At 34.8% G+C, this 25,230-nt stretch overlaps 11 protein-coding genes across 11 annotated transcripts; 5 read left to right on the top strand and 6 right to left on the bottom strand. All coding sequences in view use genetic code 12, as the record gives it.

Moving 5' to 3' along the window:
• Positions 1-374: 374 nt before the first annotated feature.
• On the bottom strand, positions 375-860 carry J8A68_004187 (uncharacterized protein; the record flags this gene model as incomplete). Its single annotated transcript, XM_049408119.1, has 1 exon — positions 375-860. The coding sequence occupies one exon, from the start codon at positions 858-860 to the stop codon at positions 375-377; it is 486 nt and encodes a 161-aa protein (XP_049262526.1).
• Positions 861-1,929: 1,069 nt separating this feature from the next.
• On the top strand, positions 1,930-3,078 carry J8A68_004186 (NAD+ transporter; the record flags this gene model as incomplete). Its single annotated transcript, XM_049408118.1, has 1 exon — positions 1,930-3,078. One exon carries the CDS (start codon positions 1,930-1,932, stop codon positions 3,076-3,078), a length of 1,149 nt encoding a protein of 382 aa, XP_049262525.1.
• Positions 3,079-3,415: 337 nt separating this feature from the next.
• On the top strand, positions 3,416-5,671 carry J8A68_004185 (protein disulfide isomerase; the record flags this gene model as incomplete). Its single annotated transcript, XM_049408117.1, has 1 exon — positions 3,416-5,671. The coding sequence occupies one exon, from the start codon at positions 3,416-3,418 to the stop codon at positions 5,669-5,671; it is 2,256 nt and encodes a 751-aa protein (XP_049262524.1).
• A 49-nt stretch (positions 5,672-5,720) lies between these two features.
• Positions 5,721-6,266, bottom strand: J8A68_004184 (uncharacterized protein; the record flags this gene model as incomplete). The annotated part of the gene is made up of 1 exon (XM_049408115.1): positions 5,721-6,266. One exon carries the CDS (start codon positions 6,264-6,266, stop codon positions 5,721-5,723), a length of 546 nt encoding a protein of 181 aa, XP_049262523.1.
• An 822-nt stretch (positions 6,267-7,088) lies between these two features.
• MP65 (putative family 17 glucosidase) lies at positions 7,089-8,174 on the bottom strand (the record flags this gene model as incomplete). The annotated part of the gene is made up of 1 exon (XM_049408114.1): positions 7,089-8,174. The coding sequence occupies one exon, from the start codon at positions 8,172-8,174 to the stop codon at positions 7,089-7,091; it is 1,086 nt and encodes a 361-aa protein (XP_049262522.1).
• Positions 8,175-10,151: 1,977 nt separating this feature from the next.
• Positions 10,152-10,544, bottom strand: J8A68_004182 (uncharacterized protein; the record flags this gene model as incomplete). Its single annotated transcript, XM_049408113.1, has 1 exon — positions 10,152-10,544. One exon carries the CDS (start codon positions 10,542-10,544, stop codon positions 10,152-10,154), a length of 393 nt encoding a protein of 130 aa, XP_049262521.1.
• Positions 10,545-12,367: 1,823 nt separating this feature from the next.
• On the top strand, positions 12,368-16,324 carry J8A68_004181 (ubiquitin-specific protease; the record flags this gene model as incomplete). Its single annotated transcript, XM_049408112.1, has 1 exon — positions 12,368-16,324. The coding sequence occupies one exon, from the start codon at positions 12,368-12,370 to the stop codon at positions 16,322-16,324; it is 3,957 nt and encodes a 1,318-aa protein (XP_049262520.1).
• A 115-nt stretch (positions 16,325-16,439) lies between these two features.
• J8A68_004180 (putative pantetheine-phosphate adenylyltransferase) lies at positions 16,440-17,345 on the bottom strand (the record flags this gene model as incomplete). Its single annotated transcript, XM_049408111.1, has 1 exon — positions 16,440-17,345. The coding sequence occupies one exon, from the start codon at positions 17,343-17,345 to the stop codon at positions 16,440-16,442; it is 906 nt and encodes a 301-aa protein (XP_049262519.1).
• A 192-nt stretch (positions 17,346-17,537) lies between these two features.
• J8A68_004179 (uncharacterized protein) lies at positions 17,538-21,422 on the bottom strand (the record flags this gene model as incomplete). Its single annotated transcript, XM_049408110.1, has 1 exon — positions 17,538-21,422. The coding sequence occupies one exon, from the start codon at positions 21,420-21,422 to the stop codon at positions 17,538-17,540; it is 3,885 nt and encodes a 1,294-aa protein (XP_049262518.1).
• Positions 21,423-21,669: 247 nt separating this feature from the next.
• On the top strand, positions 21,670-23,640 carry CWC22 (U2-type spliceosomal complex subunit; the record flags this gene model as incomplete). Its single annotated transcript, XM_049408109.1, has 1 exon — positions 21,670-23,640. One exon carries the CDS (start codon positions 21,670-21,672, stop codon positions 23,638-23,640), a length of 1,971 nt encoding a protein of 656 aa, XP_049262517.1.
• A 781-nt stretch (positions 23,641-24,421) lies between these two features.
• CYC1 (cytochrome c) lies at positions 24,422-24,754 on the top strand (the record flags this gene model as incomplete). The annotated part of the gene is made up of 1 exon (XM_049408108.1): positions 24,422-24,754. One exon carries the CDS (start codon positions 24,422-24,424, stop codon positions 24,752-24,754), a length of 333 nt encoding a protein of 110 aa, XP_049262516.1.
• Positions 24,755-25,230: the final 476 nt, after the last annotated feature.

The following is a 25,230-nucleotide window of genomic DNA, read 5'->3' as shown; positions in this document are numbered from 1 at the left end:
GACTCTGTTTAAAAATGGACAATTTACTAGGAGCAAGAACAATATAAGTAGTTAAGACATTAGTGTATCAGTCAACCGCCAAGGTTCAGAAAAAACACACGACGGGATTAAAGAAGGTGAAATTGCAATCTCAAAATCTACTGCTGTTTGTTCCTTTTCATCACCTCTTCTTCCTTTTCTTTCAGAAATTGCAATAGGTTACCATCTAAGAAGAAGCAGAAGTTGGAGATCAAGACAGGACACGCTTTGCATCATATAATACCCGAGGGACAATACTGGTAGATAAGATACTACCAGAAGCTTTGATAACAACAATACCCATTCATTCATTACACTATACAGATAAATTTTGCAAATCACCCATTTTTTCACTCCTAACTACGAGATATATCCCATTTAACATCAATTATGGAAACTTCTTCATTTGTCTTTTCATCAACATCATACCATTCACCTTCTGACAAATCAATATCATTAAACTTAGTATTTGACTCAGTCCCAACAGCTTGAAATTCACCATATGCAAAGAATTGAAGGAAATCAATTCCTCTTGCATCAATTTCCAAAATTGGTACTGGTTTAGAATCATCAATAGTAAAATTTTGACCAGTTCTAATTACACTTGCAGAATGTTCATGTTTACATTCTTTACATCTAAATACAAAACTTGCTTCTCCTCTAGATCCACTTATTTCATGTTTTTCAAATCGATTTATACTAATTTCTTTATCATGAGTCATTCGACATTTTGTACATTGAATTTGAAATGTGTATTCGAATGGATGTTCTGGTGTATCAACTGGTTGCAAATCAGTTACGTTTTCTAATTCCGCAGTTACTTTCAATAAGAATTTGACCATTTTTTAATTTTGGTTTACAACAATTGATTAAAGCTGATTGATTACCGTGGAGATTCAATTTAAAAGTGTCAATAAATAGTCTCTCCCCACCTCTCCTCATCTTCGGATTGAACTTATGTCTTTGTTTTTTCGGGTAAACTTCTGAAAAAAAATTGACAAATGTCGCAATGTTTTCATTTTGCAAAACTTTGATCCATTGATACCCATGGCTCCACAGTACCCACAGTAATTTAACTATGACTCATAGGTTGTGTATATTTAGAAATAGCTTACACTTTAGAGAACAGAAATGCCTTTCTGTACTCCACTCTTACAGATAAATATATGCATCCTGAATGATATAATCTGTCATCATTTGAGGTTCTGATTTCTTACGACATTATGCAGAACGTAAAAATTTAGCTAAGGATTTTTATGACAGTTCAAGTCATCGCTCAATTACATTTAATATAATCGAGTCGAATAAAGATCAAATTAAAAGAATGTTTTTCAATTCCAATTCTTTTTAATGAGACAAAATAAATAAAGAAATAGTGCATTTTGTGATTGATAATTGTGGGAGTGTCCTCGTAGTGATCGTTAGATACTTCCTAAAGTCATCTTCGATTTTCCTCGGGAAGCCTTTAGCGAGCGCGGGATTACTTCTACTTTATACTCCGTAATTAATTTAAATTACACTACAAAATGTACCGAAGCACCAAAACCAAAAAAAAAAAGTTTTTCTTTCTTTTTCTTGTGTTGTTTCTTTATCAAAAGAGATCATCAAATATTCATTATTGGAGTAGATTAAATTTCTTTATTACTAAGCATCACAAACTTACGTTGAAATAGCTTACTTCAGACCCTCTCCCCATCATACTAGGAGTTTATTTGCGTACCAAGAAACTCATTCCCCTGTCCCCCCGCTCATCCATTCCCAATCGCCCCCCCTTGTCTTTGATTCAGTCCGTTTTTTTCCGCTATCATTGGAGGCTAGTTAGTTTTACTTTTGAAGTCGCCACAATCCATTTTATAATACTTGCTACTTAATAGAACATATACAGATATCATAGAAAGACTCTAATAGAAGATGACAAAAGGAGAAAATCATATACTAAATGACAGACTAGTACCAGTTTCAATATCACATCCAAACTTTTCAGATATTGTTCAAGGTGAAGATTTAGAATTTCGAAATTCAATCGAACCAACACCATTCAAAATAAACCCACCTCATATCGAGCCAACAAGGCTATCACACTACTATCCATCTTCAATATTATCCAGAATGTCATCAAGTCAATTAACAACCATGGCAGGAGCCGCTTCGGGTTTTCTTGCCGGAGTTGTGGTTTGTCCACTTGATGTTTGTAAAACAAGATTACAAGCTCAAGGTGCAATGGTTGGCCAAATTAATAAATATAATGGATTTCTACATACAGTCAAAACGATTCTTCGAGAAGAAGGTATAAGAGGGCTTTATAGAGGACTAGTACCAATAACAATAGGATATTTACCTACTTGGACAATATATTTCACTGTGTATGAACAAGGTAAGAAACGATATCCTAAAATTTTGCATAAACAAGGTATTGAAAGTGATGCCTTGACTCATTTCTGTTCGGCATTAACGGCAGGAATGGTATCAACCATTGGTGTTAATCCTATCTGGGTTGTTAAAACAAGATTAATGATTCAGACAGGTAGTCATAGTTCAATATATGATGGAAGCGGGGCAGCAAAAAACCAAACATATTATAGAGGAACTTTGGATGCATTTAGACAAATGTATAAAGAAGAAGGGATTAAAGTATTTTATAGTGGACTTGTACCTTCAATGTTTGGTTTATTACATGTTGGTATTCATTTCCCCGTATATGAAAAATTAAAGATCATGCTAAGATGTAATAATATAAGCGAACAAGAAAAAGAAGTATCGGGAATATTATGGAGATTAATAGCAGCATCATGCATTTCTAAAATGATTGCAAGTTCAATTACATATCCTCATGAAATTTTAAGAACTAGAATGCAATTGAAAAAGATAAATAGTGAAAGCCATGTATTATTGAAAGCAATTGCAGAAATATATCATTGTGATGGATTTAAAGGGTTCTATGCCGGGTATGGAACTAATTTGGCGAGAACTGTACCGGCAAGTGCCGTTACTTTAGTCAGTTTTGAATACTTTAAGACATATTTACTTGCACTTAGTGGGAAACTGGAGACTTTAGAGTAGATAGTACCCTACAAAGTGTCATATTTATTTGAATCATGGGGGCATTTGCTTTGCGTATTTTATGGTTTTGTTGTTTTCAAGGGATTTATTTTCATTTTAGTATAAAAAAAGGATTAGGGTTACTATTAATATATATTGTAATGATAAATTATATAGACTTTAATAATCACATAAAATTGTTATCATACTATAGAGAGCTACCAAGTGTTTCATCGTTTTCTAGAAGTAGAAAATTTATGTAGTGCGGCTCGGAACCTCCAGAAAAAAATCTGGCATTGTTTGTTTTGCAGTGTTGTCATTCAATACATAAAGTAGAAACCCATTATAGAGATCAACTATGCAAGTATCGTTGTTACGTTTAGCGACGTTCTTCATATACTTGACCCTGATGCTTGCGGCCAAAATACCTGCTGATTCCAAAGGAGACGATACCAAGGTTGTAACTCCAGGAGATGACAATAAGAAAGCTGACAAACTTATTCTTAACAAATCAATTGGATTCATTGATAGTTTGAACAAAGGATCAGATTCAATATCCAAGAAAGAAGATAACAATGAAGGAAACGCTATTGGAATCCCTCCAGCTTTGACTTCTGCTGATTTTGATATTGTTACAAGTAATCAGTTGACTTTGGTTGAATTCTTTTCACCATATTGTTCCCGTTGTAAACAGCTTGCGCCAATTTGGGAAGCAACATATCTAAAATTCAAATCCGAATACCCTGGTTTAAACATTGATATGAGACAAGTGAACTGTGTTGAAAGTGGAGATTTATGTAACCGTGAAAATATTCAATTTTACCCCAATATCTTGTTGTATGCCCCCAGTATAGATTCAAAGGGGAATCGTATACCCAAAGAACTGAGAAATATTGGAAATTATCCAAGGAATTTAGATAGAACAGAGGAGAATTTTATCAAATATTTAAAAACATCAGTTGCTGAATATGATTCTGGTGCAAATAATTTACCTAGTGCTTCAAATATCTTAAATACTGATCAGGTTTTGAATTTATTAGCTGGAAATATTAATGTGCCTACATTTGTTGCATTTTTCCCGTCAACAAAGAAAGAAATGAGGAAAAGTAGATTCGGTAGACAATGTGTAGATTGTGTCCATTATAAACAAGTATGGGATAATTTATCTAACAAAATCCTTTCAGTGGCTGAATCTGGCCATGTTGCTTGTCTCGATAGTCCTAAAGTATGTAAGAAATTAGGACTGCTTGATGAAAAGAATTCAGCAGGATTACCTAAATATGTAATGTTCTTACCTAAATCGGTAGGAATCATTAGATTCAATTATACTGGGCCTGTCGAAACTGATGCCATGAAGGTTTGGGTAACAAAATTATTTTATAATTCAAGATTTGAGACTATTTCTGCAACGGGTCTTAAGAATGTCATGGAACATACCGAATTGCTTGCCAAAAAACCAATTCAACATGAATTCCCCTTGAAGAATAAAGTTACTGTGTTGTTTTATTATGATGGTGATACAATTTCTGAAGAAGATAAAGCAGTTTTACCTTATTTATTACAAACGTTACAAAAATCACCATTTAATGTTCAATTATATACTTCCAAGAATCCAAAATTAGAAAAGAAAGTCGAGACTATGGGCAAGAATTTGATTGATTTTATTAATTATGATGATTCACTGTCAAAATATAGCTTTGACAAAGGAATGCATGTCTCAACAACATTGTCTTCCAAACCTACGATACTTGTATTCAAAGATAACTCATTAATTGTTGACGTGTATCAAAGTGTCGCCCCAGAAGACCTTAGGATATATGAAAGATTGGAAAAGTTTATTGAAAGAGTCCAATATCCGTTATATCAAGAATTAACGGGTGATTTATTACCTGCTTATTTCAGTCGTGATTGGAAGAAGAAGGATTACAAGATTGTGGTTACATTTGTTGAAACTGAAGATCAAAAGGCGACCAATGATGAATTATATCAAATCTCGGTGGCTGCACATGAATATCATCATTTGAAAAAGAAATATTATTATGATAAATTACTTCAAGATAGACAAGATAAGAATGATAGAGTTCAAAAATTAAAAGCTGCAAATGCTGATAGTGTCAAGATTTTAGAAACTATGAGAGATGAAATTCCCCATTTCTGGGATAGCGACGATGTTTTGTTTACATTTATTGATAAACCTAGGGCCAAGAAAGAATTTTCTGACGTTAGAGGATGGAAAATTAATCCGGACAATTATCAAGTTGGTGATAGTATAATTATAAGTAAAGATAATCGATACTATTGGGATCAAGATATAAATGGTGATCAATTAAAGAATGATCCAAAATCAATGAAACAAGTTTTACTTTCATTATTAGATCCGACTTTAACCAGCGCAAAAATTCAAACCAAAGTTGTTGGAAGTCCATATGGAGGACCATTACAATTTATGGACACGGTTCATGATGCGGGTATTCTCGGGTATTTGGGTGTTTTCATCGTGTTGTATTTGATTTTATTCTTGTTAAGAAAATTAAGAAAAAGAAGAAGAAATAATAGATCACCAGCACCGCCAAATTTGGGTATACTTGGCCAAGAAATACCCAAGAAAGATTAAAAAATATCTCTTTTTGTTTACGTACTACGATTTTGTAATAATATACAATCTATCCTAATATTTGCAATTGTTTTGCTTCAATTTCGATTGATTTTTTATAACTATTATGTAGAGATCGGATTTGAAAGTCCTTTCCTGGTATCCCACTTACTTCACTATATGGAGGTATAACCATCTTTGGAGGGATAATCGTACCTTCTCGTATTACGCAACATTCGTAAACAATAGACAAATCTTCAAGAATGGAATTTTCTTCGATCAAAACTCGATTACCAATATTTGACAGTTTGATAATTGAGTTTTGTCCTATTATAACATACGCACCTATCAGTTGTGGTCCATGTAAAGTTTCGCTATCACTGTCAGCAGCCTTTTTTAATATCGGTGGTATTATTTGGCAATTACTACCAAGATAACAGTATTTTCCAAATTGAATAGCATATTGCTGTTTTGGTTCGTTTAAGGTGACATCACCGGAAATTAGAACGTTTTCATTTATAGAACAATTACCTCCGATTGAGATCTTATCGGTACCTAATAGTCTTGCAGCTCGAGAGATTCGGTTTCCTGTTGCTGTTTCCAACCAATCCGACATTGTTCTGAGCTGGACAGAATGTGACAGTGGGAAGGAGAGGGAGGGTGGGAGATGCAGAACACGCGTCGAAGAAATGTTCGCGGTGTAGTTATTTTTTTCTCTCACCCTGATTATGGCTTATTTCTAATGCAACAACGCACCCATTTGTTCTGTTGACGATTCTGAACTTTAAGGAGAACAAGGCTTGGGTCGTGTTAATCAAAAGCTAGACGAAACCACGATGAGACATTAAGCCTGGAATTAAATTAGGTTACGGTTTCAGGATCGATAGCTATTCAGGATTGAAGATAATTGACACAGAAAAAAGGCTCACTAAGTGATTGATGAGTAAAGGCTTTTATTCACAAATCTCAGAAGATTATGGGCCAAACTTTTCACCTAGTTATGCTACTTCATACTGATGTATCATTCTAGACAAATATTTTCAAAGCTACATGTACAGTTCCACTTCCCAAAGTAGAAGTTTAAATAAAAAGGGATATTAGCAAATGGTTATTGTTTCGTTTGTAACTTTATTGCTTAAAAAAACAATCAGTTTCCTCTTTAAGTTAACCAATAAACAAAAAAATAACATTTTTCAAACCACATTCTAGAATCAAACGAAACATAAACCGCAATTCACAGCAATCGAATCTTCTACAATTTTTGACACATCTGACAAACTTGGGGTAACGCACATCTGGATATTTGTCTTACATACTCTCTAACGAACTAAAAGAATGTATACATTTTCGAAAACAGAATAAGAAATAAAACACACCAGAATAACAGGTATAAAAGTAACGTTGTAAAAAAAAATGACTAAATACTGTAAAAGACTACTTAGTTTTCAATACCCCACCATTGTTCAGCGTTGAAAGGACCAGGGGCCTTCCATAAATCGTTGAAAGCAGTGAATAAAATAGCATCATTACCACAAGTAGACTTAATAGATGAAATAGCAGCTTGTTGGTTTTGTTCAGATGGGACGGCAACACCATTGGCATCACCTTGGGATGGCCAACCAGTTTCAGTAATTAAAACGTTCTTTTGACCACCACAAGCAGTCCAGACATTTTGGATTTGTTGTAAGACCCAAGCACCGGCATCTGGGGCAGTATAGTGACCATCAAAGAAAGCATGAGCGTTAACAGCGATGTAGTCGGAGTATTGACATAATGATGGGTTGTTGATAACAGCAATAAAAGTATCAACGGAAACAACTGGGCCAGTGTAACCAGCAGCGGTAAGAGCACTTCTAGCAGTGGCAACGTATTGAGCAATTTGAGCTGGACCACATTGACCGGAGTTAACTAATTCGTTACCGACAGAAACAGTGTAGATATCATCCCAAGAACCGTTGGCGCTAACAGCATCAGCGATAGTTTGGACACCAGCTTCAATTTGGTCCATATAGAAGATACCAGCAAAGACCTTTTGAGAACTGGACTTAGCCTTTAAGACAGAACCAACTTGGTCACAGTCAACACCATAAAGTCTGATAATATCGAAACCAGATAAGATAGCAATGTCAGAAGCAATTTGGTCATAAGATTTACAAGCACCATTGTCAGCATAAGGAGAATAAGTGATACCCTTGGCACCACCGGCACCAATTGAACTAGCGTCAGGTGAAGCTGAAGCTTGAGATGAAGCAGCTGCGGCAGTGTAACTTGGAGTTTCAGATGGAGCAGCTTGTGGAGCGTCATGAACTTCACTGACGGAAACATCAGCAGCTGGACTTGGTAAGGTAGCAGCTGGGAAAGTAGTAGTGGCAGCACCAGCAGCAACAGTTACAACAACGATGTTAGTCTCAGTGACGACTTGAACTGCCCTCTTTTCATTGTTGTGTTGGTGATGTTGGTGGGCAACTGGAGCAGCAATAGCTTGAGCTAATAAAGCGGTTTTAATGAGAGTTTTGAACAACATATTGGTAGACAAATGAATGGAATCTTTACTTCTAAAGGAATTTAAGGAATGACTGATAGAAATAAAGGAAAACTTGACTTTGATATAGAAACAGGAGAGAAAGAAGAAAAGAAGAAGGAGAAGAATATTATAACTCAAAATTCAAAAAGGAAAACGAGGGAAGCTAATTAAAAAGAGAGCACATAGACGAAAATAAAAAAAACTTCACCTGTTCAACGAGATCGGTCAAACAGGTTAAAAAATAAATAAAATATTTTTTTAACGAATTTCCTCGAAAAAATTCATTTTTTGGTCTTGGTGTTTTGTTTTAAAATTGTCTGGGAAATAAAATAAATTATTTGTGGCGTAATAAATTTTTAACCGTGGAATAAATTATGCATTACGTAATGCATAGTAATGCCTGAACTGAAACTTTTTGTTTACATTTATAAAAAAATATTTCTTTTTCTTCGATCAAATTCCTAATTGGATCAATTTTTTTTTTTTTCATTTTTATTTTTCGCGACTTTTTTGTGTTACTGGTTCGGACACATCTCCCTTTTCATGTAATTCTAGGCCCAACTCACAGCCTGGGTTCCCAAGCACTACTGCCAGGGACCCTTTAATGTGTTTCAGATCTTTGACGGGGTTGATTTAGTGTCAATCGCTCTTGTGAACTGTTAAATTTCATCCCCCCCTGTTTACAGGGTAAGTAAGTATTAATTGCTGGTTGGCCCCCTTTTCTTTACTAAATAAAAATAAACTCCTCCCAGCTGAAAAGTTTAACCTTTCGTGTCATGTGATGAAAGTTTATCTAAACTTTAGTTCATAATATTTACACTGTTCCGTACCAGTGTTACATTTCTCTTTAGGGCGGTTCTAGGTCTATGATTTGGTCCGTATCGCATGTTTATTGCACACAACCATGCGATCTCGTTGCTCTTATGGCCCATGAAAGTTCGGTAGTAAATTCCCAAACGCGTTGAGTAAAATAATTCGATTACATAATTAATTATTATTTATCCGATATTATTTCGTAAATTGAGTGCATGAAATAATTAAAGCAGACAATAGAAAAATAAAAGGAGAGGACTCAAACAATAAAAATCTAATACTCCGACATGGAAAACGGTAAAGATATCGTTTGGCCCCACCCCCTTTCATTGACACATCGTTCGAAATTTAAAGTGCTTTTAAAGTTCATGTAGACTTTCTCATATCTGGTACTACCCAAAAAGCATACGCTCAAAAAGAAAGTTTTCGTACAAGAACGGAAATTACTCCAGGTGCAGATCCATTCTGAACATAAACGTTTGATAAAGGAGTACAAAATCACAATCAACACACAATGAATTAATTAATAATATTTTTTTCATTTCATCACTATATCATAACCTAAAATACCTTGAATAATTATGAAAAATCGATGTAATTATTAGAAGTAGTTAATTAATCTTTGGGTTGACCCCCTTTTTCTTTTCTTTTCTTGAAACATCCGATCCCGTCTATAAGCAAGGAGACTTATTTATCAGTGATGACTACGAGATCTAGACTTTTAAAGTTTAATAAACACATGTTGAAAACTTGAATAGTCTCGCATTATTGTAAAATCCTGAAGTTGATTTACCAGGACCGCCTTCCATCATCACTCCACAAACGGACTTTCAACTGCACAGATCCGCCCCATATGTATTGTTAACAGTCGTATTTATGTACTCCATATGCTGAACTCTGATTTGGCAATATTCTCGGACGAATACAAGTTATTTGTAGAACCCTTATCTTATTAGACTGGGTCAAGTCGATAGCACAGAGCTCTTTCATATCTCGAAGCTCATTAAGTAATTATACAAAAATATGCTGTTTTTCGTAGTTCTTTGGACAAAAAGAGGTTTGAAAATGTTTTACGTTTTTTTGCACCCAATTTTTAGCAACCTAGGTTTGACAATATTTTCAAAGCACAGCACTGCTGCTACCAATACCACCCATAACAGGCCCTCAGGACCCTAAAGCTTGGTTAGAGGTCATTAATTTCCAGCTTGATGCTTGCTGATTGTGATCTGCCAATGTAATCCTATATGCAGGAACTCCATTTTGCGCCAAGAATTGTGATAAAACCTCAATTGCCAGTAAACTTACCTGGTCTACGTAACCAGCATGCTCGATATATTGTTTTGTGCTGGCAACAGACGTAATAAGGATGGTTGGCTCTTCTGAAACCGTTGGTAGCAGCATCCGTATCGAGTAAGACCGGGTGCTTTCCAAGAGTAATTCGAAGAAAAATTGCTTCAAACCTGAATCTCTTACATAGTCCTCCAATGCACCGTTTGGAATCCTTTGAATAAGAACGATAAAACGATAAGGCCGTAATGGCCAGACTGCGATCTCCATAACATGGATATTACAGTATATTACTGGACTCAATCGCCCATATATCAAACCATACTTTCGCTCCTAATAGATAGCCTAAATCTTAAGCAGGGGGACCCTCGAACAACAGGATCTAGATATGCCACATGTAACATTAAAGCTAGGGTCGACCTTTACATTCGGGGAATTAGGGCCTTGAAACATGTTGATAAAAAAATAAAAAATTGATGAATCTGAAACAACCCTGAATCAATTCCGATTCAATTTGGCCCAGGCAAAAAAAAAGTTGCAATTCTGACACAAGTATCAAACCAGTACAAAATGGATGTTGTCATGTAGCCCAAACACAACCCCCCTAGTTTCTTATATTAATTTGGAATCAGGATACGCCGAATTGCATGCGGTGATGGTTACCATCGGACGTGATTTCATGTTTCATTGTACTGTGAAATTTACGGGGTTGCCCCTCGAAGCCGGTGATTTTTTCCAGAAGAATGACGTCTCTGATGGAAATCGAACTGGTCCCCTTATGTACGATTGTTCCTTTCGAATTTATAGAAATTTTTAAATTTGTAAATTTCAATCAAATTATATCATAGAATGATGGTTTGTGAGTATAACTTATATGGGACATATCATGGTTTGCTTATATAAAAAGTTGTTTAATTACGGAATTTTGTTGCTGTTTTTCTAGCAGCTGCATGACATCATGCATGGTTTATAGCACGACCGCGCGTTCCGCTGTGGGTTGATAATGGTTAATACCGATTACGTTGATTAATAGATGATCTATACAGAACTCAAACTTAATGAGATCTGTATATCCATTAGGCCATACTGTGAATCAGCAATACAATTTGGTAAAGTATCATTGACAGAGATGTAGTGAGCCGATCAGAAGCTGTTATAACATAATGGAACTAAAGCCGAAATTGGGTGCGAAAAAATTTGAACTAAAAAATTTCAGCACTAAAAATTACGAGGAGTCATGATCTACCAATCAGTTGAATGACTCTCATTAAATTAACAAAGAAGGCGGAGGGCCAAATGATTCTCTATTTCGAAATTATAATTATGACAGGATACAACGATTTATTTCAAATTCACCCGTGGCTTCATATAAAGGAATAGCATATAAATCTAGACGTTGGTCTATTACTGTACATGGTTTACTTGCGGCTTAGTTGTTGCAAGAGAGATGGCAGACAGCCAATCTTAGGAAGCCTATTTCCGGGAATCCCCTGTTGAGTTGACACTTCATGTACAAACGTGTTAACCATGACAGGATGGATAATAAACTCTTCTTTAAAATACTCCAAATAATGTGTCTTTTTATGTACAATACAGGTTAGCAAAACACTTTAACAGATGATTTAAACGAAATTATATCATCATACACTTAGCAACCGATTCCGGTGACCACAAGGTTGATTCCATATCATAGCAACTCAAGATATTACATAATTTGTAGATCACTAATCAAGAAATTGGTAAGAACACTACCCCAATATTACATCAAAAAAAATGCCACTGTTTCTCTCTCTCACTCTCAGTCTCTGCCACCCCCCAAATTTACCTTCTATGCACGCTTCCTCCTATTAATCAATTCAACCCACACACCCTTTTATCTAAACTGATTATTGTATCAATACAAGGAAATAAGAATACAGTCAATCGATTAATACATTCGTATCCATAATCAATTTGGTACTTTAACAATTGAAAAAAAGACAGGAGATAAAAAACCATTGTTGTTAAACAAACACACACAAGATAAAGTGAACGATCAAAGTAATATCACAGGCGACTCAATTGATCTTAGATCCAAAAGGAGTTTTAATAATATGATTACAAGTAATCCTGCGATTGATCAATCAATAGATGATCCACCTGAATCAAAGAAACAATCAATCGATAATATTGGAGGTGGCGAGGGCATTCATGATAGTCATGTAATTGAAATAGATGATGGTGACATCCCGATTAGGAGCCCGGAAGTGATTGATATGACTGGTGAAGATGATGCCGATGTAGAAGACGATGGAGAGGTTGATCTTGAAGTCGATGACGATGATGATGATGATATTGAAATAATTGAAGATGATGAAGATGAAGATGTGGTTGTTGTTAATGATAAACCAAAGACCCTAGCATATCCCATAGCTAATGATTTTTCTAATCTTGCTGGAAAACTTATGAAACCTATTCAGGATTATCCTGTTAAAGATCAAACTCATTTCGTATGGGAAATCAAAGAATGGTCCCAATTGAAAGAAGATAAAGTTAGATCACCACGTTTTAAATGTGGTGGATTCGAATGGAACATTTTATTATTTCCAAGAGGTAATTCAAACAATAATATGATTTCTGTTTATATGGAACCACATCCACCTGTTGATGAAGAAGGTAATCCAATAGATGATAATTGGTATGTTTGTGCCCAATTTGGATTGGATGTTTGGAACCCGGAACACCCTGAAGCACATCTCCCAAGTGGAAGCTCCCATAGATTCACCAAGAATGAGACCGATTGGGGATTCAGTTCTTTGATAGATTTAAAACAATTGGCCTCAGCTAATACAGCTAGGAATACAACCCCTTATCCAATTTTAGAGAATAATAAGTTGAATATAACCGGTTACGTTAAAGTGATTGATGATTCTTCTACAGGGGTATTATGGCATTCATTTATAGATTACGATTCAAAGAAGGCATCAGGTTATGTGGGGTTAAATAATCAAGGTGCTACATGTTATTTAAATTCATTGTTGCAAAGTTATTTCACAACTAAATGTTTCAGGAAATTGGTTTATGAGATCCCAACTGATCTGATCTCTGGTGGAGTTCCATTGTCATTACAACGTATCTTTTACTTATTATCTACATCCAACGATCCTGTTGGGACTTTGGAATTAACAAAATCTTTCGGGTGGGATTCTTCTGATGCATTTACTCAACATGATGTTCAAGAATTGAATCGTATTTTGATGGACAAATTAGAAACTGCAATGAAGGGGTCTAATATTGAAGGAAAGTTGAATGATATATTTGTTGGAAAGATGAAATCGTATATTAAATGTGTTAATGTCCCATACGAATCACTGAGAGTTGAAGATTTTTGGGATATTCAATTAAATGTCAAAGGATTCCAGAATTTAGAAGATTCATTCAAAAACTACATCGAAATTGAAATGTTAGAAGGTGAGAACAAATATCAAGCAGGTGATGAGCATGGATATCAAGATGCCAAGAAGGGTGTGGTCTTTGAAGAGTTCCCACCTGTATTGCATTTACAATTAAAGAGGTTTGAGTATGATTTTATGGTTGATGATTTAGTGAAGATTGACGATTTTTATGAATTTCCTGACAAGATTGATTTGAAGCCTTATTTGGACGAAGATTTATCTAGCGACATTAAGGACCAAAACTGGAATTATAAATTACACGGAGTTCTTGTTCATCAAGGTAGTATTTCCAATGGTCATTATTACGCTATGATAAAACCCCATGCCAAAGACAATACTTGGTTAAGATTTGACGATGATAAAGTATGGAAAGTTACTCCAACCCAAGTGTTCCAAGATAATTTTGGTGCAGTTGATTTGACACAAGAGGAATTGAGTAAAATGACAAGATTAGAACAACAGGAACATTTAATGAGAAGAGTAACTTCTGCTTATATGTTGGTATATTATCGTGAAGAAGAATTACCTAATATCTTACCTGATGACGACAGCGTTATAGACTCATCAATCCCAGACCATATACCCAATCAAATTAAGTATGAACTTGAACAACGTGACAGATTGGAAAAGGCAAGACAAGAAGCATTATATTATACAGATGTGAAATTTATTACTGTGAATACTTTAAACCATCATGTAGGATTTGATTTGGCCTTGGATGACACTAGTGCAAGATTTTACGACGAGAGTTTGAGAGGAACTGCATGTGATCCTCTAGATTTCAAGGTGAAGAAGGATGATAGATTTGGTAGTTTGTATGAACTTGCAGCTAAGGAATTAGGATATCAAGATACAAATTCGATTAGACTACTAGCCGTTTGTCATAGACATAATCATTCAAATAGAGTTGATGCAGTTTTAGATGGAGATCTCAAGAATGCTGCGGTTAGCAATGTCTTTTCCACGAGTTTTACCAGGAAGTATGATAATATGGTGTTATATGTGGAGCAATTGAATAAGGATTTAAGAAACATAAATCAGCTTGTAACTTCTTCTGAATCTATTGATCCAAAGGACTTTAAATGGGGTCAAGTACTTTCTAAGATTGAAGAAGTTAGCACTGAGGTTGATCCAGATATGAAGTTTGTTGATATTCAAGAACACGGATCCCCAATAATCATATTCATCAAGTATTTTGATCCTATTTCACAAGAAATTAGAGGATTGTCTCATATGGCAGTTTCTAAAGATGACACCATTATTTCAATTGAAGACCCCATAAGACAATTCCTTGGTTTTAACAACGAAATCACTTTTGATTTTTTCGAAGAGTTATCTCCATTGAAGATTGAAAAGATAAATCCTACAGTCACGTTTTCTAAGCAAGAACTTAGTACTGGAGATATCATTACCGTTCAGATTAAAGATGTTGAGAAGTTAACTGAAGGTAAACAATTCCATAACCTAAAAGATTATTATAGATTTATGTTAACAAGGGCCCATATCTCAGTCAGACCTTTTAAAGCTGACAGAGATGAAGAAGATTCCGATTTTGTTGCTAATGAAGAAAATGGAAATGCTAAGGATCAAATTGAGACTGAAGACAATGAGATTACAAACAAGGAAATAGAAACTGCAAAGAACTTGAGTAAGACATTTGATATGTGGGTATCTAGCGATTATAGCTATCAACAGTTTGCAAAGGAGATTAGTTTAAGGTTAGGTCCTAATGTTGATCCTAATTATTTGAGAATATTCCTCTTGAGTAATCAAGGTCAAAGATATCCTTTGAAAACTGTTCATCATTTATCTCAATTTCTCGCCAAGACAGTTGCTGCCAATCAGTTAGTTCATTTTGAATATGAGATTCTTAATATCCCATTGAGAGAATATGAGAATTTGAAAGCATTTAAAATTCACTGGTTGACTAGTTTATTGCAATATCAAGTGTATGAATTGTTGGTTCCTAAAAAAGGTCTTGTGTCTGATTTGGTTAATAAGCTTATGCATAAAGTAAACATACCACAAAGACATTTAAAGCATCTTTTGTGTTGGAATGGTACTAGTCACAGCTATTATGATTTGCTTAAGTTTGATAAACCCTTAAGTCAGATCCAAGATGGTGTTGATCTTTATTGTGGGATTTTCCCAGCTGAGGTAGAAGTGTTAACTGCTCATGATTTAATTAAGAGATTCACGGATGAACCAGTTAATGAAGATGAAGATTTTGATAATGAGGCAGTAAAGGAAGAATATATCTTGGCTAAGAATGAGAGTAAGAATTTGAATTTGATTCCAGTTTATCATTTTTATAAGAATGGTGATTATCGTCATGGGATTCCATTTATATTCATCGCTTTTCCTAATGAATCATTTAAAGAAACTAAAGAAAGATTGCGTAGAAAACTTGGATTGGGAATTCAAGCATTTGATAAAATTAAGTTTGCATTGAGTGATAATAACATGGGTGCTTATTTGAATACGGAAGATGAATCATTAAATCTTTTCAATGAAATTGGTAACTCACGCTCAGGTCTGATTTCATTAGGACTTGATCATCCAGATCGATCTCCAAAACGTCCAAATCAATTCGATAAAGGTATTTCAATTAAGTAAAGGAGAGTCCCCATGGTTGTTGATTTGTCGTGTTTTTCTATTTTGTTTCTACGGTTGGCTATTTTTTATAATTTTCTTTTAATTATAGTTTATCTTTATTATATAGTATACAAGTTCATTTCTGGAATTGAAGTAGTCTTTTGGCGTGTTGTTCTCTAATATCCGTAGAACTAAGCTTTCCCTTCCATGAATTATCCGAGGTGGATTCTTCACTACCTATGACATTTATAACTGTAATATCTAATTCATTGAATCCATGATCTAATCTATATTTATTCACAAAATCACCTCCGGATACTGATTCAGCACTGATTATTAAACTGTCTATTTCTTTGACATATCCCGTTGGCCCACAAATATCATTAATCTCATAAAGTTCAAACTGAATGTCCCTTTGACCAACAATTAATCGAAAAAAGTCAAGCACAGATTGTTGACGGCTTTCGTAAGATTGTAGCACTTCAGCAAACTTCTTCTTCTTTAGCATTTCTGCTCCTGTTATACCCACAATTAATTTCCTCTTAGTTAAGAATGCGTTCATAGATAGAAGGATCTTATGGCCATCATGAATATGATCAAAAGTTCCACCAACTGCTGTAGTATCAAATTGTCCAGTTACTTTCCCACTAGTAGGATAGGCGACTTTGGGTAATTCAAATGAAAGCACTTCAGTTAACACTTGATGTAAATGAAGTGCCACGCTTTCTTCTTGTTGCAAAATGAAAGCCACATTCCAGTGTTGAATCAACTTGAAAATTTCGGCAGTTTCTGTTATATTGAATAAGATATTGACCTCAAAGTTATAATCATATCCTTTGTCTAAAGCAGCCTTTCTAGCAACATTGTAATAATAGAATAAGATTTCATTAAGATGGTTGGAATCCTTAATTGGTTCAACAATGAATATATCTAATCGGTTGATTCCGAATGCTCTCTCCTTGATCACGTGTTCAATTGCTTGAGAGTAATCGAATTGACATGGATTATTTATAATTATAACTGGGTTAGTCATCTTTTGCATAAAACTGGTTGTTCTAGAAGAATGCAAATTCATTGGTTTACTATTTACAATTTATGTGGAGGAAAAATTTACAGGTTTCTTTGATATTAATATACAGTTTTGTTTTATATACAGGAAAATTCATCAGAAAGATTTCATAAGTCCAATTTTGGTTTAATTTTGCAGCCTATTTACCTCATCAGTTACAGGGTATCACTTTTTAACTTGTTCATCAGCTTCTGTTTGTCCTTTAATAGCCGGTTCAGCGGTTTCGGCTTTAGCAGCATCGTCGACTTTAGCTTCACTTTCAACCTTAGCATCTTCAGTTGTCTTTACTTCTTCTGGCAACTCAACAGGCTCTTCAGCAGCAGCAGTTGGAACAGATGGTTCTGCTTCAGTTTCAATTTCTTCAACGACAGTTTCTTCAACAGCTTCGACCTTTACAGGCTCTTCAGCAGCTTCAACCTTTGCTGGTACTTCATTCGTTGCTGATTTGCTCTTTTCAACAGAATCCACAGCAGCAGGCTCCTTATCAGTTTTTAATTTGCCAGAAGTTTCTTCTTTGGCTTCAGTTTTACCAACAGATTTCCCGACAATAGTATTCTTATAAATCTTTTCGCATTGACGTTTGAGGGAAGCGTTAAAATCGTCCTTTCTAGAATCAAGTTCTCTTATGGCCCCAAGAGCACTATACAATCTAAGTTCATTCCTGTCTAATGTCTTTGCGTCATTCTTGACCAGCAATACCTCACGAATATAGTTCAATGATGGTTCAATGGAGTTTGAAAATTCTCTTTCTTCCAATTCAAGTGGGATTGTCTTTAATGGTCTATAGAACAAAATACCGGCTTTAACAATTAAATAATGGATTTGAAGTTTGTCTTCAGGTGATACATCCAACCATTCAGACTCTTGCAATCTGTTAATCACCTTATTGAAATTAGAAGTAAAAGTGTTTGAAATATATTTTCCCTGTCCATGTACACGTTCATGCCAAATAAGATAAGCCTGGGAGTAATTCAATATGTTCGTTAAGGAAGCTTTCAATTGTGAATGATTAATATAATATTTCTTGGAATTTCTTACTTGTAATACAGCCTTATCATAGTCATTGTAGTAATGTAAATCCATGAGCATTGCTTGCCAGATATTAATGGTGTGGAGTTGATTAGGAACAAGACCTCTTGGATTATAGATTGGTGATGCTAATACTGCAAACATTTCTATAATCAAATTAGTCCTTGTCGTTCCTTTTGCTCTTGAGTTTTGTTCTATTCTGTACATGAGGGTACTAAGCAATGAATGATCAACAATGGAAGCAATATTAGGTTTGTCAACACCTGATGCAATATAATTCACCTCTTCAGAATATCTCGGTATGCTTTCATCAGGAATTACTCCACGGGTTGCAACATTTTGCTTCTGAAATAATTTAGCTAAATCCAATTTAACACCTCCCCATTTAACAAGAGTATACCACATGGCAAATAAATATTCATTGAATCTACCCAAATTAATCATGGCATCGAATGTTTGATTCAAGATAAATGGATTAACTGGGTATTTTCTATCTTTACTCTCCATTTTACGTTGCATGAGTTTAGACATCTTCTTACCTTTCTTTCCTCTTGACTTTTCAAATAATTCATTGGAAAACACAGCAATACCTTCTTCATACGTCATTCTACGGTTGAACATTACTAATGGTTCTTCCTTGTAATTAATAAAATTTCTACTTCCGATTCTTGGAGGAGCAGGCATGATTACTTGTGGGTTTGCATTTGGCATTTCAGCATTAGGAACAACCGATTGAGGTAAAACATCATTCAAAGTCTCTTGGTATTCAGGATCAAAATAATCTGATGCTTCAGATATGGCTTCATTTATTCTTGAATCTGTTCTTTCTTGAAGCTTCTTGGTTGCAGTTGTAATCTCAGCAATATTTTTAGCTTTGGTTGTTTTAGCAACAAATTGTAAAAGCTCATTAACAAATGGTGAGAATTGATTTAACAAATTAAGTGCCTTTTCATTGTATCTGTAATGGGATCCGGACTTAGGTCCAGTATTCGTACCAAAGGTCACATCAACATGGGTAGAAATATAATTGGATACTAAATAAATATCAATATCAGTAAATCTCTTCTTTGCCAATTCGGTTCTAAATCGCTTCATTGCTTCTTCATCTTCGGAATCTTCTGGTGGTGGTCTAGGTGGCATTGCTGTTTTCATAGCTTGTGCAAATACAACATCTGCACTTTTAACTACCCATGCCTCGACATCTAATAATTTAAGAATACGTTCATTACCACTTAATCTGGAATCATCCATAATTTCTTGTCTTTGATGTTGAGCAAATTTTCTTAAACCAAGTAACATGATTGAGAATGTATGAGCATTAGCATGAAGTGGAATCAACTCGACATTTTCAGCAGGAGCTAAATTATCGAAAAATTTCCAAGCATGGGCAAGATTATTAGAGAAGTTCTTAACTAAAACATTCAAACATGCGTTAAAAGCTTCAATACCACAAGTCAGGGCCTTAGTGCTATCAGTGCTTGCTATAATACGTTGACGGACAAATGTAGAAGCGACTCTTTCAGCAAGTGCGTCATCTACTTTCCCCCATTCACTTGCTTTAGAAATAGCATCAAATAACATTACATACGTATACTCGTTTGGTGGGATACCTGAATCTTTTCTCTTTTGGAATAATTTCAATCCTTCTTGTACACCATTTTTCTCAATAACCCATCTCATAATCAAATTCATACCAGGAGCTGCAGCAGCTTTGGTACTCATGTTTGCTAAATATAAAGCTCTTGCTGGATCATTATCAATCTCTAATAATTGTAAGATATTCTTGGCAATATAGAAAGGTTCCTCTAATTGATCCATGTTTGTACCTAAAAGAGCAAGCATTAATCCACGTTCGGGTCTCTTCTTGGTAATTTCTTTAAATTTCATTAAATTGTCGAAAACCCATTTTGCTTTTGGAGAATCAAATTTCAAATCATGGGCGTTTAATGTTGTTATATCTAATGAATGACCTTCGTCATCGACAAATAATGAAGCGTCATATTTCAGGATAAGAGTTTCAAGTGCTTTACGAAGATCATATTCACCTGATTTTGGTTTTTGTGGTTTGAAGGTGGTCTGAGATTTGGTTGGGAGGGAGATTACTCCGGAGTCTATATATTGTTGTAATTTATCTTGGAAACTTTGTGGTTTACGTTCATAGAATTTTCCTCGTGGGGCATCTCTATCATATGGTCTATCTGATCTTTCTCTATCATATGGTCTACCCGATCTTTCTCTATCAGATGGTCTATTTGATCTTTCTCTATCATATGGTCTATTTGATCTTTCTCTATCATATGGTCTGTTTGATCTTTCTCTATCATATGGTCTGTTCGATCTTTCACTATCAAATGATCTGCGTGGTTTCCCTCCTTCCCATGATATATTTGATCCCTCTCCATCATTTGATCTGTTTGATCTTTCATTATCATATGGTCTGTTTGATCTTTCTCTGTCGAATGGTCTGTCTGATCTTTCTCTGTTGAATGGTCTGTCTGATCTTTCTCTGTTGAATGGTCTGTCTGATATTTCCCTATCAAATGGTCTATTTGATCTATCTCCGTCGAATGATCTCTTTGGCCTGTCACTATCATATGGACGACTCAGTCTTTCTCTATCAAATGATCTATTTGGCCCTTCTCTATCAAACGCCCTGTCTGATCCAAACTTATTAAATGATCTATCTGATCCGAACTTATTAAATGATCTGTCTGATCCGTTTCTATCAAACGATCTACCTGATCCGAATTTATCAAATGACCTCCTTGGACCATCTCTATCAAATGATCTAGCGGACCTTTCTCCACCATATGAACCACCTGATTTTTCTCTATCATATGTTCTCGATGAACCTTCATTGTCAAAGGATCTTCTGGGTCTATCACCACCAAATTTTGGTCTATCAAATGACCTATCTGATCTATCTTTGGAAAATAAGGAAGTATTAGAGCTAGAAAGATATCTAGATAATATTAATGGTCTTCTGGAAAGCAATAATGCATTAGTGGATAATCGTAACATGCTATCCTTACCCTTTTGCTTATTGGTTAAGTAGAAAGAAGGTAAGTAAATTCTGCAACCAAAAATAAACGTGAAAAATTAATGAGAGGAAATAAATTTTGTGCGATGAGTTACTCGCGCCATCAGACAAAACATCAAAACTTTAGTACCAGAGATATTGAATGACGATCTTTCGTTTAGGCAGTAGATTTAGGACTACCAATTGAAAAATACTTAAAGCTTTCGACAAGTAACTCTGTTAGGGGAAATGGGCGATGGAAATGATACTGCTAGAAATGTCCAACTACAGAAACAAAAACAGCAATGGAAACAATTGAAACGGACAATCGAGAAAAGCATCACCAACTTAGACACCAACAACATCAAATCAACAGTAATAGAGTTATTCAAATGTAATCTCATACGAGGAAAAGGATTATTCGTACGATGTTTAATGAAGTGGCAGTTAATAGATTATAGATATGCTGCTATGTTTTCCTGTTTGGTTGCTGTTATTAATTCAAAAATACCAGAAATTGGTGAATTATTATGTAAACGATTAGTTATACAATTCAAAAAGAATTATATTAAGAATCATAGAAGGAATATTATAGCTTGTTTATTGTTTCTTGGAAATCTTGTCAATCAACAAGTTGTAAGTGAAATTGTCATGTTACAAATTATACAATTATTATTGGAATCACCGAATGATGAGAGTATTGAAATAGCTGTACGAGTTTTAAAAGTTATTGGTGCACATTTAGATAAGCATTCTCAAGCAGCTTCCAATATGATATTTGATAGACTTCGAGATATTCTTCAGGATGATAAATCAATCGGAGAAGGTCCAAAAAAGCAGATTACGAGTTTGATTAACTTACGAAGATCCAAGTTTAAAGGGTTTCCAAGTATACCCAAAGAATTCGATATAGTTGAAGATGAAGATAGGGAGACACATATAATCGATTTACAAGATGACGATATCCTAGCAGAAGACGAGTTAAACATTTTTCAGTATGACGAAGAATATGATGACCATGAAGAGGAGTATGAAGAACTACGAAAGGAAATATTAGAAGAAGAGGAGGGCGAGAATACAGAACCACAATCAAGCGAGGTTGTCCCTGGTAAGGAAGCCATAGTTGTCCCAGATGAAAAGATAACAGATATGTCCCAACAAGATCTCGTACAGTTTCAGAAAACAGTCTATCTAACAATCATGTCATCAATGTCATCCGACGAAGCAGTACATAAACTTCTACGCCTCAAGAAATCTAAGACCCGAGTCAAAGATGAGGATCCTCTCGATGATGATGAAGTGTTAGCAGATATGATTATCAAATGTTGTTCCCAAGAAAAGACCTATTCTAAATACTTTGGAATAATCATCGAGAAATTATGCGGATTCAATCAACATTGGCATGATATCTTTGTCAATTTATTCAAGAAATATTATACCTTAATTGAAAACTTTGAAACTAATTCAATTCGGAATATTGGGAAATTATTTGGACATTTATTTGCATCTGATCAAATTGAATTAAGTTCAGCTTGGAATGAAATTCAGTTAACTGAACAAGATACGAATCCAGCTATTCGAATCTTATTAAAATTCATATTTCAAGAAATGATTGAAGGATTGGGGATAAAGGAAGTCAAAGAACGCTTAATCAATGATGAATATATCAAACCACATATTCGTGGATTATTGCCTGTTGTGGATGTGACATGGGAAGATGCTGATCATTTACGATTCTCAATCAATTTCTTCACTGCAATTGGTTTGGGAACCTTAACTGATGAAATGAGAGACGTTTTGAAAAATCTACCAGCGCCTCCAGAAAGGGGTAGGAGTAGATCACGCAGTGGTAGTTCCCGTAGTAGTTATTCCGAAGGTAGTTATTCTAGGAGTCGTTCCAGAAGTTATTCTAGATCAGTCAGTTATTCTCGATCACCAAGCTATTCACGTAGTAGAAGCAGATCCCGGAGCATATCCCGAGGTAGACCCAGATCCCGAAGTGATTCCAAAAGTAGATCTCAAAGTTATTCAAGAAGTCCAGCTAATGGTAAATCAAGATCATATTCTCGCTCACCAATTGATAGGGGAAGACAACAACGACAACTTTCTAACGATGGACAAGAATCAAGAACTCCTTCACGTGAACCAAGAATGAAACGGAATAGATCAATTTCGCCTTCAATCAATGAAAAACAAAGGAATATCAAGCGGAATAGATAGAATGGTTGTGGGATGTCCAATTCACCTCCACTTATGTAGTCTTTGTCTATTTGTATGGATTTATAGTATAAACTTGACAGTCCTTAATGGAGAATCAATTTGTTATATGTATTCGGATTTATCGCAGGGTAAAGTCCATAAATTACACAAAAAGCCCCGAGATGCCAACTCAAAAAAATAATTTTTTGGACGTTGCAAAATGAATTTTACAGGTTAGGATAAGAAGGCGAGTCATACCGGAGAAATTCGGATGTGCCAAGGTCCAAGAGTGACGAAATGATAGGTTCCGTTTGGATGAGTTAGTATTAGCAATTTTGGTGAATATAAGATAAGCAGAACATATAATAAATTTGTGTCTTCTGTCAATTGAATGAAAAAACCGTTTTAATGTCAATAACACGGTAAAAATAAATCTGTTGACATTTTTTTACTGGTTAAATTGAAAATTTTTCTCCATTATTACAGATTGTGGTATCCTGTATATAAATCCCCATAATTTAAAATTGTGACCTAAAATAGATGGAGGTCTAAACTGTAAAAAATAAAAAAATTTATAGCCAATTAAAATAAAGTGTTTATAAATAAATAATATTGAATTGGTAATGGAGTTTAGTAATTTTTTCAGTCAGTCAGTCAGTCTCCCTTATAGGCTTCAGTAAATTATATAAACAATTCAATTGAACCTTAAATTTTTCACATTTGAATTTTTTTTCTTTTCTCTTTCTTCTTTTCTCTTTTCTCTTTCTATTATAACAACTTTTAATAATACACATACTACAAAATGCCAGCTCCATTTGAACAAGGTTCCGAAAAGAAGGGTGCTACTTTATTCAAGACCAGATGTTTACAATGTCACACTGTTGAAGAAGGTGGTCCACACAAGGTTGGTCCAAATTTACACGGTATCTTTGGTAGAAAATCCGGTTTAGCTGCTGGTTACTCTTATACTGATGCTAACAAGAAGAAGGGTGTTGTTTGGTCTGAACAAACCATGTCTGATTATTTGGAAAACCCAAAGAAGTATATTCCAGGTACTAAGATGGCCTTTGGTGGTTTAAAGAAACCAAAGGACAGAAACGATTTAGTTACTTACTTAGCTTCTGCTACTAAATAAGTAAACTAGGATTCTGGTTAACGAAGAATGCATTGGAGAGAATTGGGTTGAGAAATGATGGAAAATCATTGGATATTTAGTATATTTGGGAAATATCCTTTGAGTTGTGTTTGATTTTGGTTTTAATTTGACATTTTATGAAATCATTTAAGATAGATATTTTTTATTTCTAGAAGAAATATTCTGTACATATATATACTTTTAATATTATTAAAAATCTTTGATAATTATCTTGATGTTTTGTAGATAAGAGTAGAAGAGGAGGATAGAATTGAGCAACTAGAATGTAACCGGCGAATGTGTCGAGCATTTAGGAAATGTTTTATTACAAAAGCTAGTCATTCCAGGTAACAACCTTCCTTTTGACCATGTAAGATTCAATTTGATAATTTTTCAAATTCCGCTTATTGCCAATTATGAAAAATTTGAAAAAAAAATCTATTGTCACGTGCGCGGTTTTCAAACTCCGGAAGCTT

This window comes from Hemisphaericaspora subhashii, assembly GCF_019202705.1.
Source record: "Hemisphaericaspora subhashii strain CBS 10753 chromosome Unknown scaffold25, whole genome shotgun sequence".
NCBI classification, from domain to species: Eukaryota; Fungi; Ascomycota; class Pichiomycetes; order Serinales; family Debaryomycetaceae; genus Hemisphaericaspora; species Hemisphaericaspora subhashii.
The sequence above is the reverse complement of the archived record's forward strand: the minus strand, read 5'-3'. Positions and strand labels throughout refer to the sequence as shown.